The sequence below is a fragment of the Malaclemys terrapin genome (assembly GCF_027887155.1).
Source record: "Malaclemys terrapin pileata isolate rMalTer1 chromosome 20 unlocalized genomic scaffold, rMalTer1.hap1 SUPER_20_unloc_1, whole genome shotgun sequence".
Lineage (NCBI taxonomy): Eukaryota > Metazoa > Chordata > Testudines > Emydidae > Malaclemys > Malaclemys terrapin.
In genome coordinates this window covers 1393510-1409703 of record NW_026530188.1, presented here as the reverse complement: position 1 = coordinate 1409703, position 16194 = coordinate 1393510, and the positions used below count along the sequence as shown (strand labels likewise).

Genomic DNA, 16194 nt, shown 5'->3' with positions numbered 1-16194 from the left:
AGTCCAATGGGGGAAGGGTGGGCATGGGCCCCCCAGAGCCCTGCGCGGTGGCGGCCGTGGGTCCCAGACCCCCGGCAGGGCACGCAGGGGCTAGAAGAGGTACTTCCGGCAGGACTCAGCCCCGCACTTACACTCGATCCGCACCCGCTTCTTGGGGGAGCCGGCCAGGCCACCGGCCCGGCCCAGGTTGGAGTCCATCCGTGTGCTCTCTGCATCCACCGGGTCCACTGCGGGGGAGGAGAGAAGGCATCAGGGGGAGGATCCCACCCCAGGGCTCCCCCAAGCAGTGGGGCCAGGCCCCCCTGGCAGGCACTCACCCTGCATGTTGTAGTCAAAGGTGAGCTCCTCCCCGGCCCGGATGTGCCGCGTGGCGAAGAGGGCGATGCGCGGCAGCCGTTCATCCAGGTTGTCTATGAACACGTTGTACACCTGCAGGTTGGGGTCGCACTGCGCCAGGGAGGGGGCAGGTGAGTGGGGCCAGACAAAGCTGCCATAGCCCTGCACCCCTCACCCACATGCCCCCCCCACCTATCTCCCCAAATACCCCTTCCCTCGCCAGGTGCCACCAGCTCCCTCCCCTTGCCCAGCCCTTCTCCAGGGACCCACCCCCCAGGGTGGAGCCACTGAAACTGAAGCGATTTAAATCACCACTTTGAATTGGCAAGTGGAGACCCCGGATTTTCAACCCCCTTTTGCGTCGGTCCTTTTCAATTCTCTCCCTAGGGAAAAGCCGAGCTCGTTGGTTGGTAACCGTTAAAACATGGTAATTGGCAACTAAATGTCGCCTTTGCCCCAAACCTGGCCCTTCTTTTCACTAACCCGCAGGACACGCTACATTTACACACATTTATTTAAGCAATTACCTTATTATTTATTAATGAATGATCCGATTCAAATAGAATTGATATTAATACATTATGTTGTCATTTAGAAATACCCATAGGTAGGATAATATGATGTATTAATATTAACGAATTATATTATCATATTAACATACAGCCTAGATCTCCACTTGGAAGGATTTGATTTTTGTTGGTCAGTGTCGGTAAAGGTCAGTTTCATCGCACACCCACAAACGTGATCGAAATTGAGGGCTAGGCAAAGTAAGAAAAATGCGGCTTGAAGGATATTGACTTTGACTATCTTGATATGTGGTGTTTGTTCTAACAGCTATAAAATTTTAACTTTTTGAATCTCAGCATCTACTGTCATTATATAATGATCGCCTGACCTACCCTATTGTCTAACCCCCCATCTCTCTCTCACACACAACGTCCAACAACTGTGAATATTTAAATCAGGAAAAATTATTAAAAATAAACATCAATTTTGTCCACCGAAATTATAAAAAATGAATTCTGCCAAGCCTACTTATATCATCATTCATTAATCTTAATACATTATATTAGTGTAATTTGTGAATGTTAATATTACACTAATGCAATGTATTAAGATGAATTATATATTATATGTTGTCTATTTGGATTCTTAAATTTTACTTTTTTATGATGTTAGAATTTGGTGAATGACATTTCTTATTCAGGTTTTTTGGGGGGGATGGGGTTTCAGCTCATGGTTTGTTGAAGTTTAATTTGGATGGAAACTAATGAAAAATGCACAAAAAGATTTTAAATTGTTTTGCTTTAATTCGTTCAATAAAACGACCATAAAATGTGCAGGATGCGTATGGAAAAACAAAAGTAGAGATTATCAAAACAGGGTTTGCATTTAAAACTGAGCTACTGTTAATTCCATGACAACTACCTTCAAATGTGCTTGATGCGTAAGAACAAAAATGAGTTTATAAAAACATGGTTTTGCATTGAAAACTGAGTTATTTTTCATTCATTAAATAAAACCTCCCTTCAACGTGCGGGGTGTAGAAGAAGAAAAAAGTAGTTTATCTACAAATGTTTGCGTTTAGAACTAAGTTGTTTTAGTTGGACAAGGTGGGTGAGGTAAATATCTTTTACTGGACCAACTTCTGTTGGTGGGAGGGACAAGTTTTCAAGCTCCACAGAGAGCTTCTTCAGGTCTGGAGAAGGTAACCAGAGTGTTATTTTTAGTGAATTCTTTATTTATTTAATTATTTCTAATCAGTTCAATAAAATGCCCTTAAAATGCACTGGAGGCAGAAGAAGAAAAAAGTAGTTTATCAAACCATGTTTTGCACTGAAAACGAAACAGGTATTTTTAATCAGTTTAATAAAACTACCTTGAACGTGCTGGATACAGAAGAAAATAGGAGGAATATCAAAACGTGGTTTGCATTTAAAATGGATTTAGTAAACAAAGGGAGCGTTCAGGGTAATTAGTGAATTTAAACTGATTGTTTCTAGTCTCCATATCCTTCAGGCTTTTAGATCTAGTAGCTCTCGTCCTCTCCCACCGAGTTTTTCTTTAGAGACTGGAAGAGGAAACCAAGCATTCCTGCTTTGCCAGCTCCTGACCGGTTTCTTAACTTGCAATGGACTGGCCATTGAACTGAGCTCGGTGAATAAACTGAACTGAAGCAAATATTCTCCCTACAAAATACGTGAGCCAAGCCAGCGATTTCCACCAGTTCACTGCTTCAGCTTTCTTCCACCCCTCCACAGCACACATGCCCGGCTGTCTAGTGAATGTGATTTAAATGATGTCCATAGATTCTCAAAGTGGGGGGGCCTTTACATACGTTGTCAACGTTTCAAACTTTGTTTTAAATCATTTTTTTCTTCTAAGAAAAAAACCCGCCTATTTAATTTACATTAAAAAAAAATCGGGGGGAGAGGTATGTTTTTTGTTTGTTTTTCAATCACTGATTTTTGTCCACACCCAGGCTTCCTCCAGCCCCACCCTTCCCCGTGGGCTCCCCCATGCGCCCCCACTCACGCTGTGATTTACGAAGTGTGAGATGTTGCCGTAGTAGGCAGCGTCCACTGTGTAAACATCCTCCACGTAGTCCAGATCAAAGAGGTAGGTAGCACCCTGGCGGTCGTAGATCTGCCCTCGTCGCTCCGCCTCTTCTGATGTGATGATCTGGGAGGGACGGGATGGGATGGGCTCATGCCGGGAGCACAGCACTGGGGGACTCTGTGTGGCTGTTGCCCAGCCGCCCCGCCCCAGAGGTGGCTGTATCTCAGCACTAGGGAAGCATCCCCATGCGGCAGACATGTGGCTGCTGTCCCCCAGCTGTCCCGCCCTAGCAGTGGCTGCATTTCCATGCCAGGTGAGCCCCCCGCCCGTGACATTATGTGCAGCTGTTCCCCAGCTGCTCCGCCCCAGAGGTGGCTGCATCTCAGCGCCAGGCGAGCCATCCCCATATGACACTGTGTGTGGCTGTTCCCCAGCTGCCCCACCCTAGAGGTGGCCGCCTGGCGCTCCGTACCTCTCCCACATACTCCATGACGAAGCTGTTCTTGCGGATCTTCTCCAGGGTGCGCACGCCCCAGCCGCGCCCGTTGGCGGTCCGGAAGATGCACAGATCGTAGCGGATGCCCCGCTGCACCACGCGGTTGGAGCACTCGGCCCCGCAGCGGCAGCGGGCGTTGCACTCGTAGATGGGCAGCCCTGCCCGGATGCGCACCTGGCCCAGCTCGTTGTAGGCGAACTTGTGACGGGAGGCACCGGGGCAGCAGCAGCCGCCGGCCGCCTCCGCCAGGCAGTCACGGCACTCGCAGCCCACCGCCACCTGGGTGAGGGAGATGCCCTCGCCCACCTTGTACTCGTTGATGTAGACGAAGTCCCGGGGCGGCCCATCGAGATCCACCTCGTTCTCCACCATGATGCGCCCCTTGTGGTTGCGCTTGGCATTCAGCTGGCGCTCCCAGCGCCACAGGGCCCGCCGCTGCTTGGCTTTCTGCACCACGTAGTTCGCCACGCCCTGGTCCAGCCAGCGGGCGTTTTTCTTGGGCTTGCCGTCCCGCCGGATCCAGGCCTGCTCCAGGTCCTTGTGGAACTGCTTCAGCAGGCCCACGCAGCGCAGGTTCTTCCGCGGCTCCCAGGTGTTCTCTGACTCCGGGTAGCCGCGCCACTTCACCAGGTAGAACTCCTCCTCCTGCCACCAGAACCTGCCCGTCAGCGGGCGTAGCCACGCCCCCTCCCAGAGATGGGACCCAGGAGTCCGGGCTCCCAGACAGCTCCCCGCCCCATCCCCTCTGTGACCCACTAGACCTCCTCTCAGAGCCAGGAAGAGAACCAAGGAGTCCTGGCTCCCAGCCCCCCCTGCTCTAACCACTAGAGCCAGGGATAGAACCCAGGAGTCCTGGATGGCTTTCACTGGGCTTTTCCCTACTCCTTTACCAACCACACTCCTCTGCCCGGTTGTTTATGCCCCAGGCCCCATTTCTGAGCCCACCCGGGGGAGGCAGGTGTGGAGCAGGGTATCCCTACACAGGCAGAATCAGTCTTGGGCGGAGTCATGTGTTTGGGGGTGCCAGGCAGAGGGGATCAGGATGGGGGGCACCAGGGAGAAGAGATTGGGGCTGTATGAGAAATTGGGGGCGGGGGCAGGGGGGATCCTGGCTGGGGGGGAGAAATTGGAGGCCACAGGGGGAGATCTGGACTACAGATGGTGGGGGGGGGAGGGATCTGGGCTGCAGGTGGGGAATTGGAGGCAGGGGGATCTGGACTACAGGTGGGGGGAATCTGAGCTGCAAGGGCGAATGGGATCCGGGCTGTGGAGGAAATTGGAGGCAGGGGGCTGCAGGCTGTGGGGGGGAATTGGAAGTGGGAGGATCCAGGCTGCGGGGGGGGAATTGGAGGCAGGGGTTTCTGGGCTGCAGGGGGGAATTGGAGGTGGGGGAGGTCCGGGCTGTGGGGGGGAATTGGAGGCAGGGGTTTCTGGGCTGCAGGGGGGAAATTGAAGGTGGGGGGTTTTGGGCTGCGGGGGGGAAATGGAGGCAGGGGTTTCTGGGCTGCGGGGGGGAAATGGAGGCAGGGGTTTCTGGGCTGCAGGGGGGGAATTGGAGGTGGGGGGGTCCGGGCTGCGGGGGGGAATTGGAGGTGTGGGGGGGTCCGGGCTGCGGGGGGGAATGGGAGGTGGGGGGGAATGGGAGGCAGGGGTTTCTGGGCTGCAGGGGGGAATTGGAGGTGGGGGGGAATTGGAGGCAGGGGGGTTTGGGCTGCAGGGGGGGGGGAATTGGAGGCGGGGGAGGTCCGGGCTGTGGGGGGGAATTGGAGGCGGGGGTTTCTGGGCTGCGGGAGGGGGGGAATTGGAGGCGGGGGGGGGGGTCCGGGCTGCGGGGGGGAATTGGAGGTGGGGGGGAATTGGAGGCAGGGGTTTCTGGGCTGCAGGGGGGGAATTGGAGGTGGGGGGGTCCAGGCTGCGGGGGGGAATTGGAGGCAGGGGTTTTTGGGCTGCGGGGGGGGAAATTGGAGGTGAGGGGGTCCGGGCTGCGGGGGGGAATTGGAGGTGGGGGGGAATGGGAGGCAGGGGTTTTTGGGCTGCAGGGGGGACCCGGGCCGAAGGGGTACTGGACGTGGGGGTTTCCCAGCTGTGGGGGGGGGGGAATCCCGGGAGGGATCGCAGGCTGGCACACTCACCCGCACTCTCTTGTAATCGCACAGGAACTCCACCTCGAAGTGGCTGAGGTTCCTGCGGGTGATGCCTAGCGAGGGGCAGCGAACCCTCTCCAGCCGGCACAGGTCCTGCAGCTGGGACCATGAGGACTTGCAGCACACGGCACAGCCTGCGGGCACACGGGGCAGCGTTAGGGGGCTGGCACCAGCCGGGCAGGGAGGGGAGGGACCCCAGGGAAGGGGGGGAATCACTGTGTGTGGGGGGAGCCCAGGGCTTGGCCAGTGGGGGCTGCAGGTCCGGAGTGAGGGGCACCAGCAGACCTGTGACATCGGAAAGGGCCAAAGTGCAAGGGGGCGACCAGGGGTCACAGCTGGGGGGGGGTCACCATGTCAGGGCATCAACAGGAGGATAGCAGGAACTGTTGGGGGGCTGCGTGACTTAGAGGGAGTCCCCTTGCATCGGGGAGATTGGCCTGAGTGTCTGGGGGGGCTCACACTGTATTGAGGGTTTCACCAAAGGGTACTGGGGGGAGGAGGGGGAAGTCACCACATCGGGGGACTGGTAAGCCTACCAGGGGAGGGGAGGTCAGCCCGAGCACGCGCATGGGGAGTGGCTCACCCCTTTTCCGAGGGTTGCCCCTCATCCGGAGGTTGTCATGAGCACGTGGTTAGCATGAGCGTACAGGGAGAGGTCACCATGTCTAGGGAGGATTGCCGTGAGTGTCCAGGAAGGGGTCACCCTGCATCGAGGGCTTGGTGTGAGCGTCCGGGGGGGGAGTCACCCCACATCAGGGGCTTGGTGTGAGCTTACAGAGAGGGTCACCCCGTGTCAGGGGGTTGGCGTGAGCGTACGGGGGAGGTCACCCCACGTCCGGGGGGTTGGCGTGAATGTCCAGGGGGTTGGTGCGAGAATCCGGGGAGTCACCCTGCGTTGGGGGGTTGGCATGAGCATATAGGGGGTTCACCCTGTGTCAGGGGGTTGGCATGAGCATACAGAGGCTTCACCCCACATACAGGGGGTTGGTGTGAGCGTATGGGGGGGGTCACTCAGCATCGGGCGCTTGGCTTGGGCATACGGGGGGGTCACCCCCATGTCACGGGGATCATTGTGGGCATACAGGGGGTCACCCCATGTCAGGGGGTTGGCGTGAGCGTCCAGGGCAGGTCACCCCACGTCGGGTGGGTTGGCGTGAGCGTCCGGGGGGGGTCACCCTGCATCGGGGGGCTGGCATGAGCATATGGGGGGGTCACCCTGTGTCAGGGAGTTGGCGTGAGCGTCCGGGGGGGGGTCACCCTGCATCGGGGGGCTGGCATGAGCATATGGGGGGGTCACCCTGTGTCAGGGAGTTGGCGTGAGTGTCCGGGGGGGGTCACCCTGCATCGGGGGGCTGGCATGAGCATATGGGGGGGTCACCCTGTGTCAGGGAGTTGGCGTGAGCGTCCGGGGGGGTCACCCTGCATCGGGGGGCTGGCATGAGCATATGGGGGGGTCACCCTGTGTCAGGGAGTTGGCGTGAGCATCCGGGGGGGTCACCCTGCATCGGGGGGCTGGCATGAGCATATGGGGGCGTCACCCTGTGTCAGGGAGTTGGCGTGAGCGTCCGAGGGGGGGTCACCCTGCATCGGGGGGGGTTGGTATGAGCATATGGGGGGGTCACCCTGTGTCAGGAGGTTGGCGTGGGCGTACGCGGGGGGGGGGTCAATGCCAGCCTACAAAGGGGAGGTGCTCTGTGTTAGTGGGGTGGGGGCACCCTTAGGGTCACGTGCGCCCCTCCCCCCCACTCCGCCCAGCCCCGTCTCCCGCCCTGCGCGCGAGGGCAGCCCCCTGAACGTTCCACTCGCGCGCTCTCAACCGGCCCCCTCCTTCCTTAACGGTCGCTTCTGCTGCCGCCTCGCGCGCCGGGAAAGAAGGAGAGCGGGGGGGGGAGGGGGGAACTAGCTCCGCGCTCGCGCCGCTCCTCATAGAAACCGCCCCCTCCCCCCGCGGCCGCCTCTCCCGCCGCGCGCCCAGCCCGGCCTCGCGCCACGCTCCGCGCGCGGCGGCTTCCCTCGCTCACCTTTTAAATTTTCCGCCATCTTTTTTTTTTTTTTTTTTTTTTTTTTTTCCCCTCCAGCCACTGGGGCCGCCCGAAACTTTTCCTCCCAAGGGGCGTGGCCAGAGGGGGGGGGGGGGAGAGCGACGTGCCCCGCCACTCCCCGCCGCGGCCGTTCCCATTGGGCGCCCCGGCCTGATTGACGCGCCCCGCCAGCCAATTGGCGCCAGAGGCGCCGGCCACGGGCGTCATTTGCATCTCCCAGAGTGCTGCGCGCCGCCGTGCGACCGCAAGAGTCGCGGAAATGGCTCACAAGGCACCAAATTAACCCGTTTCAGCCCAGTCTGCCCCACAGGCCGCCTGGTGGCTTAGTTGAGGGGCCTTTCTGGCGCCATACTGGGTGGAGGGGACTGCAAAGGATCCTCACCCTATCCGAGAAATGACACCTCAGCCTAAAACAATATGTAGCCCCTCTCCCCGCCCCCATGATTCTGCCCTCCCATCACTGAGCACCCCTGGTTTGCCCTGGTCCCCTTGCCCTGGCACCAGAGTCACTGCCTGGCACTAACGGCAAGGCCACGAGGCAGGATGGCGTCACCCAGGCGCCAATGTCAAGGCCAGGAGGGTTGGCGTCACCCAGGCGCCAATGTCAATGCTGCAGGGAGGGGGGTGGTGTCACCCAGGCGCCAATGTCAATGCTGGGTGGGGCAGGTTGGCATCACCCAGGTGCCAACGTCAAGGCCTGTAGGGTTGGTGTCACCTAGGTACCAATGACAAGGCCAGGGGAAGGGGTGTGAAATTCAGACACCAATGACAAAACACAAAAGCCCCCTTGGAAACTGGGGGTCCAAGGGTTTGGATCCTGGGTTGGCACTCTGAGTTGTTTTACTGACGCGGGAAAGGCGAGGTCTGATTGCGGGGGGGGTCACGCTCCCTGGCCTCCCAGCTGGTTTTATTGGGGTGGGATGCAAAGCCTGGTACACCTAGAGAGGAAAGGCCCCATTCCCCAATTCTGTGCCCCAGAGCAAATCCCCCGTGTGCTGGGATCGCTGCCATGAAAGCGACTGGAGAAACAGTTGATAAAGTTGTTTAATAAAGATCAAAGGAGTAACAATCGCTTTGACTGGCTACTTGAGACCATGTCTGAGTTTGAGCTGAGGCTCTTGACTTCGTCCATCTTCAAGAGACTTTGTGTTTTAAAGCTTTCGCTTTTTGAACTCAACCTCATGAAATAATTATTCCCTGACCCCCCCCCGCACCCGCATCATTTCCCACCTTCGAAATAAACAGTGATACGAGCCATCAAAATGATTGAAAAATAAAAGTCAAACTCTGCTCCGTCGAAATGATCAAAAAACAAATAAAAATCAGTTTCTGCCAAGCCTTGAGATGAATAAGCCATAACTCACGAGCAAGTTCTATATTGCGGGTGACGCCGACGCCATTATAACAAGACATTAGTCTAGAGTGGCTGCTCCGGTCTATGCTCAAAATTGAGAGCAACCTAGCTATGGCGCTCGGGGTGTGCAAAATTCACCCCCCAGAGCACCATCGTCAAGCCGACCTAACACACAGGTATAGACACAACTAAGAATTCTTCCTCCGACTTAGCTACCGGCAAGATGGATCAACTACAGACCCCTTCCATTGCCGTTGAAAGTGTCTACACTAAATCTTCTCTAACTGTGCCACCAGAACACATGGGGCGTAGACACGGCCTCAGATCAAGCGCTCTGGCTTCCAGTCCTGTCACTCAGACACTGACCCAAACCAATGGGTTTTAATCCACCCCAAAATCTGCGCTGATGAGCCGTGCTGGGCTTGATTCCAACTTGGCTTGTTTTTTCAATCGGGCTGAGATCAAAGCAAGGAGCCAAGTTGGAAGGAGATCGGTTTCTTTCTGATGCCAAAGAGGTCAGTGGAGACCAGGGTATTGCCAAGCCCTGGGTTTTGAGGGGGTGATGGGGGCAGATAGGGGAAGCTGGGGGATTGGGGAGGGGAATTCTGGGTAAAAGATGGGGCAGCATGTCAAGCGGAGAGCTGTCTTTATTGCTAAGGGACCAGGTGGGCTGGGGGATCACCCAGGGGAGTGGGGCACAGCGCCCAGTGCACAAGGGGGGGAGCTTTTCTTGCTGGGGACGGAGCTCAGTCGTCCCATTCGTCATCGTCCTCCTCGTCCCCGCCGTTGTCCTCGCCTTCGTCTGCAGGAGGAAGAGGAGGGTGAGTGGTGGAGGGGGCAGGGGGTGGGGGAGGAGGGGCACGGCACCCACTCCCCGCCGCCGAGGCGGGATGGGGCCACTCACCTGAGGAGTGGATCACTTTGCTCCGCTTCTGCATGACATGCATGAGCGCCCCCACCAGGCCCTCCGAGCTCTGAGCAGGCGGCGGGGAGTCCAGCATCTCGGGGGTCTGCAATGCAGGGAGGGGTCAGGGCCTGCAGCACCCATCCCCTGCACCCACCTACCCCCTGGCACCACCAGGGCCCCCATCACAGACCTCCTGCACCCAGCCACCCCCCTGGCACCGCCAGGCCCCCATCACAGACCCCCCTGCACCCACCCAGCTCCCTGGTACTGCCAGGGCCCCCAGCCCAGACCCCCCTGCATCCACCCACCACCCTGGCACCGCCAGGGCCCCCATCACAGACCCCCCTGCACCCACCCACCCCCTGGCACCGCTAGGGCCCCCATCACAGACCCCCTGCACCCACTCACCTACCCCCCTGGTACCACCAAAGCCCATTTCCCCCACCCTCACATCCAAACCCAGCTCTAACTCCCCTTTCGCACCCCCACCCAGCCAGCCGCCCCCTCCCCATCCCTGCTCCCCTCTCTCACCCCCTCCATATCCCACACCTGCCCACAACTCCCCTAGCCCTCCATCGCCCCTTTCCCCACCCACCCCAGCCACCCTGTCCCCCTCCCTTCCCCCCACCTCCTCCATCCCTGCCCCCCCACTCAGCCCTCCTCTCTCTTCCTCCCTTCCCCCCATCTCCCTCATCCTCACCTCCCTCCCTGCCCCCTATCTGCCCCACAGCTCACCTTGTTGAGCTGTATGCCTTGGCGGATCTGGTCCAGCAGGGCCCCACGACCCTTTGCGGGGGGAGCAGGCTGGCCCCCTGGGGAGCTGACCCCCCCTGAAGGAAGTGGGGGAGGGGGACAAGGCCCTGAAGAGACTGGGGGTGGAGGGGGCGGTGGGGGAGGAGGGGGTGGGGGGGCTGCCCCAGAAGCAGGCGGAGGGGGGGGCGGACCAGACCGGGAGGTTTGGGGAGGGGGCCCACAAGGGGGGGGCAGATGCCCCCTGGGAGGCTGGGAGGGAACGGGCCCCCTATTTGGCATAGATGAGGGGGGTGGGGGGCCGCCTGGGATGGGGGGCAACGGGCCAGACCTGCCCCTCGCTGAGGCAGGGGGTGGGGGAGGGAGGGGCCCAGATCGGGTCATGGGGGGCGGAGGAGGTGCTGGACCTGTGGGGAGAAACGAACTGCAATTAAAGCCCAGCCTATAACGAGTCTCTTCCCCCACCCCGTTCCCTGCGGATCCCAAAGCGCCACATGGGGCGGCTTGCCCGGGACTGAGATGCAGCTGCTTCTGGGGCAGGGCAGCTGGAGAACAGCCGCACATAACGCCGCACAGGGATGGCTCGCCCAGCGCTGAGATGCAGCCACCTCTGGGGATGGGCGGCTGGGGAACAGCCGCACATAACGCCGCCCAGGGACGGCTTGCCCAGCGCTGAGATGCAGCCACCTCTGGGGATGGGGAGCTGGGGAACAGCCGCACATAACGCCACACAGGGAGAGCTCACCCTGGCGTCTCAGCTCCTCCTTCACAGCCTCCAGCCCGCCCTGGCCTTCGATGAAATCGTAGATGAGTTTGGAGGTCTCGGCGTCAGTCAGCTGCGCCTCGCTGATCCCGGCCTGGGAGAAGAGCGTCTTCAGGTCGGGGTCCAGGTTATTCACCTAGGAGAGAGACGGATGGAGGAAGGCGGCTCAATCCCCGGGCGAACACCCCCCAAGTTCACACCCCCCACTCCCCACCCCCAGCTGCAGGTACCCAGATGGACAGAGCACAAAGCTTCAACCCCTGAAATCCGGGGATGGGGGTTTTATGGATCATGCCTTAAACTAGCCCCCCCCCCAGCAGCCTCGGGGGACCCCCTAATACTGACCCCCTCAAAGCCTAACCCACTGGACAGAGCAAGCGGCTGGGAGATGTTCCTGGAGGGATCCGACTGGGAGGTGACGTCAGCTGCCCCACCCCAGAGCTGGCTGCATCTCAGCACCAGGCATGCCTTCTCCATGTGGCGTTATATGGGGCTGTTCCCAGCCACCCCGCTCCAGAGCTGGCTGCATCTCAGCGCCAGGCGAGCCTTCCCCATGTGGCGTTATATGGGGCTGTTCCCAGCCGTTCCGCCCCAGAAGTGGCTGCATTCAGAAGTGGCTGAGATCAGTGTCATACAACGCATCCTCTTGCAGGGTCTCATGACCAGATTATTGGGCCGCTGCCTTTGAGGGCCAGGGGAAAACCCCATGCCGTCCAGAGCCCGTGACACTGGCTGCCTCGGCCAGACTTCCCGACAAGCTGCAGCAAAAAAGGGACAGTCCCGAGAGAACCTGGCAATCGATTTTGCAGGCCAGATCACCTAGCCGCCAACTGCGGCATGCCACAGGCCCGGTGTTAATTCCCAGTTGAGCCCCAAGGAGAAAACACATTGTCTGGAGTCCGAAAAACATCCTGGGGCTAGGACCGCGCCCTGCCCCTTGTGCCATCCAGACGCCCGCTAGCTCCGGCAGCGCCTCTGGCTGGCTGTGACTTGCCCCTTTCCTGTGGGCACGCACCAACCTCACCGCCAATAACGGCCACGCTGCCAACTCCCCGAGCAGCTTGGGCGGGCAGGGCGGGGGGAGCTCGGAGCCAGGATCTGACCCCAGTTGAGGGCAAATGTGCGTTGGGAGAACAAAACGAGTTTGGAAAAAGCTGGGGGGACGGAGGGCCACAGGGAGGCGGTATCTTGGGCAGTCCTGGCTCAAGCAAACCCTAAATTTGCCCCCATAATGCTCCATGGGGCACTGAGATGCAGCTACTTCTGGTGCGGGGCAGCTGGGGAACAGCTGCACATGACACCCCATGGAGATAGCTCGCCTGGCACTGAGAGTCAGCTACCTCTAGAGCGGGGCAGCTGGGGAACCGCCGCACATAACGCTGCATAGGGATGGCTCACCGGATGCTAAGATGCAGCCACCTCTGGGGCGGGGCAGCCGGGAAACAGCCACACACAGCAACTGAAGCCCAGTCACACCCCACATCACACCTGGTAGCCACAAGCAGAGTGAAACCCGCCCTCCCCACTGTACACAGACATTGTTAACGCCGAAGCTTTACCCCACGTCCCGTCCTTGGCCCCCTTCCCAGCCCCTCTGATCCCTGGGACCCCAGGGTCAGACCCCCACCATGCCCCGTCTCTGAAGCTACATACGTCAAAGCCGGTGTTGGGGTCCCATCCGACGTGGGTGACATGCCTGGAAGGAGAACAAAGATTAGCCAGTTCTAGAGGGGGCTAGGTCCCGTGTCCCATTCCCGGCCCCCCTGAGCCAGCCAGCCCCCCGCCCTGGGGCCAGACAGGAGCCAGCACCCCCTAGAGGGGCCAGGCCCCGCACACCATTCCCGGCCCCCCTGAGCCAGCCAGCCCCCCGCCCTGGGGCCAGACAGGAGCCAGCACCCCCTAGAGGGGCCAGGCCCCGCGCCCCATTCCCGGCCCCCCTGATGCCAGCTCTCACTTGAATCCGCTTGGGGCGCCGATGTCGGCCTTGGAGATCTTTTTCTTGCCCTTCTTCTTCTCGGTGGCTGTGGGCACCGGCAGCCCCCGGTACCGAGACGAGGTGATGTCCGGGTTCTGGATGTCCATTGTCATCAGGTTCAAGGAGCCGGAGGGGGAATTCGGCTGTTTGCTGGGACCTGCGGGAGAGAGAAATGGGGCTGTGGGGAGCAGGTTGGGGGGCTGGGCAGGGGGTGCTCTGCCCTGGCAGTCAGGGCTATGCGCTAGGGGGCGCCGTGGGGCAGGGAGCTGGGCGGGGGGGCGCTCTACCCTGGCAGTCAGGGCCGGGCGCTGGGGGGCGTCGTGGGGCAGGGAGTGAGGCAGGGGGCGCTCTCCCCTGTTAGTCAGGGCCGGGCGCTGGGGGGGCATCGTGGGGCGGAGGGGTGGGGGGCTGAATTAACCTTTTCAAGCCCCCCACCTCCAAAGCACTTACCATTCATGTCTCCCCCGTGCATTGGGGATCGGGGCAGCGTCGTCGCCCGTCGCTCTAAAGGAGACAAAAAGAGCCGGGGTTAGACCCATGTCACCAGCCCCCCCACCCCCAGTGAGAGAGTTTGGTGGGGGGTCTACCCCTAACCTGCCCCTCCCCCCCATTGCAAAGGACTATGGGATAGAGGGGGACTCACCTTCATTGACCGGGGGAGGTGGCGGGGGGAGCTGCCGTTTCTCTGAGGAAAGAGGAGAACAAGCACTGTGACCCTGGCACGGGCTGGCTCAGGGGGGCGGGGAATGGGGCACGGGGCCTGTCCCCTCTAGGGGGCACTGGCCGGCTCCCAACCCCTCCACGTACCCATCCGCTGCTGTCGCTTCTGGATCTTCTCCTCCACCAGCGCATAGAAGTCGCGGGCCTCAGCCTCGTCCGCAAAGTTCAGCCCGGCCTGGCATTCCTGAAAGCAAAAGGCACCTCGCTGGTCCTGGGGGGGCCCAGGGCCGGGAGAGAACCCAGGAGTCCTGGCTCCCAGCCCCCTGCTCTAACCACTAGCCCCCACTCCCCTCCCAGAGCTGGGGAGAGAACCCAGGAGTCCTGGTTCCCAGCCCCCCCTGCTCTAACTACTAGACCCCACTCCCCTCCCAGAGCCAGGAGAGAACCCAGGCATACGGGTTTCCAGCCTCACTTCTTATTGGTAGCCCTCAATTTTCTCCTTCTTTTCACTCCCCTGTCTCTGAACTGTTGTCTCCGGGGGCAGGGCTATGTCTGGAAGCCCCGCCCCACTGATCAACCCCCCACCCCGGCCCCCCGGCCCCCTCTGGGGCAGATACTCACGTCCCCGGGGAAGGTATGGAAGTAGGGGGTGACGGCAGAATAGACCAGCTGGCTGGAGAGCTCCAGCTCCCATGTGAGCCTCCTGTCCTGCAAGAGAAAGGGGAACCCCGGTTAGCACCCCGCCAGCAGGGGGCGCTGGGAGCCAGGATGCCTGGGTTCTTTGCCCGACTCTGGGAGGGGAGTGGGGTCTAGTGGTTAGAGCAGGGGGCTGGGAGCCTGAATTCCTGGGTTCTCTCCCCGCCTCTGGGAGGGGGGTGGGGTCTGGTGGTTAGAGCAGGGGGTTGGGGGCTGGGAGCCAGGACTCCTGGGTTCTCTCACCAGTGCTGGGAAGGGATGGGGAGCTGCCGGGGGGAGGACAGGGACTCACCTTGAGATCGAAGAGGCGGATGAAGTAGGAGCGCCGGGGGTTGTCCTTGACCAGGCACAGGACCCCGCAGCCCTGCTTACCCCACACCTGGCTGTTGGGGGGCATGGCCTGGTACAGCTGGGCCACCGACGTGGCCAGGGTCTGGCACAGAGACAATCGAGTTACAGAGAGAGCGCGCCTGAGATGCAGCCAGCTCTGGGGCGGCTGGGGAACAGCCGCACAGAACGCCATGGGGGAAGGGCTCGTCTGGCCCTAAGCGTGGCCCCCCGGGGCTGCCAGTTCCTATCTTGGTTTCCGATGTTGGCCGAGGCTCCGGGCTCCCCAACGTCACCGCGCCGGGCCCCTCACAGCCCCCGACAGCACCGCTCACCCCACTTCCTCCTGAGCGGAGGGGGAGGGATGCAGCAATGAAGGTGCCCCTCACTCCTGACCCGCAGCCCGCTTCTAACCCAGCTCTGCTGGTGCCCCCCCTCCACTGCAGGACCCTGCTAGCCCAGTGCTCCCCCCCACCTCTTCCAGTGCCCCCCACTTCCAATCCACATCTTGCTATCCCAGCCCTGGGCTCCCCCAAGCTCTGCTGGTGCCCCTGCTCCACTGCAGCCCCCTGCTAGCCCAGTGCTCCCCTGTGCCCAGCCCGGCTGGTGCCCCCCACTCCCGACCTGCCAGTCCCTCTCATTCCTGACCTGCAGCCCCCTGCTAGCCCAGTCCTAGTCTGCTCCCCAACTCTGCCGGTGCCCCTCACTCCTGACCTGCAGCCCCCTGCCAGCCCAGCCCTGGGGTACCCCCAGCTCTGCCGGTGCCCCCAACTCCCGACCTGCAGCCCTGGGTTCCCCCGCAGCTCTGCCGGTGCCCCCCACTCCCAACCCCCAGCCCCTGGTGTCAGCACCCTCTGGGCCTCACGCCTCACCGTGCATTTCCGGCCCAGGAGCTCAAACACCTGCTGGTTTTCATGATCCCGGAGGAGCTGGGAGGGGACGTTCTCCTGCTGCCCTCGCGCCCCTGACCTGGACCCCCGACTCATGCTGGCTCCTGGCTCCAGCCCCCAGTGGGTTCTCGGGGTCTCTCCCCACCCTGAGCTCGCCCCAGGGAACTTCCGCGTTGCGGGGACTTTTTTCAACAGGAAGCGCAGAAAAAACCACCGACTAACGCTGAGCGCCCGGGGCCTGGGGAAGTTGGGCTCTGCGAATGGCCCCAGCCAGGGCTGGGAGTGAGGGGCACCG

The 16194-nt window shown here is 60.6% G+C and overlaps 2 protein-coding genes across 3 annotated transcripts; both read right to left on the bottom strand.

Moving 5' to 3' along the window:
* Window positions 1-3: 3 nt before the first annotated feature.
* Window positions 4-7575, bottom strand: SUV39H1 (SUV39H1 histone lysine methyltransferase). Of its 2 annotated transcripts, XM_054014804.1 has the most exons (6): window positions 7557-7575; window positions 5524-5669; window positions 3368-4036; window positions 2872-3018; window positions 318-447; window positions 4-227 (listed from the first exon to the last, which is right to left on the bottom strand). In XM_054014804.1, the coding sequence occupies exons 1-6, from the start codon at window positions 7573-7575 to the stop codon at window positions 91-93; spliced, it is 1248 nt and encodes a 415-aa protein (XP_053870779.1). In that variant the 3' UTR covers window positions 4-90. The 2 variants fall into 2 exon arrangements, with proteins under 2 accessions (XP_053870779.1, XP_053870777.1); XM_054014802.1 differs by lacking the exon at window positions 7557-7575 and having other exon boundaries at window positions 5524-5829.
* A 1028-nt stretch (window positions 7576-8603) lies between these two features.
* WAS (WASP actin nucleation promoting factor) lies at window positions 8604-16065 on the bottom strand. The gene is made up of 12 exons (XM_054014801.1): window positions 15882-16065; window positions 14975-15115; window positions 14608-14694; window positions 14134-14230; window positions 13970-14011; window positions 13777-13830; window positions 13306-13483; window positions 13005-13047; window positions 11334-11487; window positions 10574-10995; window positions 9836-9941; window positions 8604-9733 (listed from the first exon to the last, which is right to left on the bottom strand). The coding sequence occupies exons 1-12, from the start codon at window positions 15993-15995 to the stop codon at window positions 9678-9680; spliced, it is 1494 nt and encodes a 497-aa protein (XP_053870776.1). The 5' UTR covers window positions 15996-16065; the 3' UTR covers window positions 8604-9677.
* Window positions 16066-16194: the final 129 nt, after the last annotated feature.

Bases quoted from the DNA above. Each gene is read 5' to 3' on its own strand.
- SUV39H1 (XM_054014802.1), bottom strand. From the start codon at position 5,829: ATGTCACAGGTCTGCTGGTGCCCCTCACTCCGGACCTGCAGCCCCCAC. The intron at 448-2,871 runs GTGAGTGGGGGC...TCCCTGGCGCAG, and splicing joins CACACTTCGTAAATCACAGC to TGCGACCCCAACCTGCAGGT. The intron at 228-317 runs GTGAGTGCCTGC...CCTCCCCCGCAG, and splicing joins CTTTGACTACAACATGCAGG to TGGACCCGGTGGATGCAGAG.
- WAS (XM_054014801.1), bottom strand. From the start codon at position 15,995: ATGAGTCGGGGGTCCAGGTCAGGGGCGCGAGGGCAGCAGGAGAACGTC. The intron at 14,231-14,607 runs GTGAGTATCTGC...TTTTGCTTTCAG, and splicing joins TCCATACCTTCCCCGGGGAC to GAATGCCAGGCCGGGCTGAA. The intron at 13,048-13,305 runs GTGAGAGCTGGC...TTCTCCTTCCAG, and splicing joins GGCGCCCCAAGCGGATTCAA to GCATGTCACCCACGTCGGAT.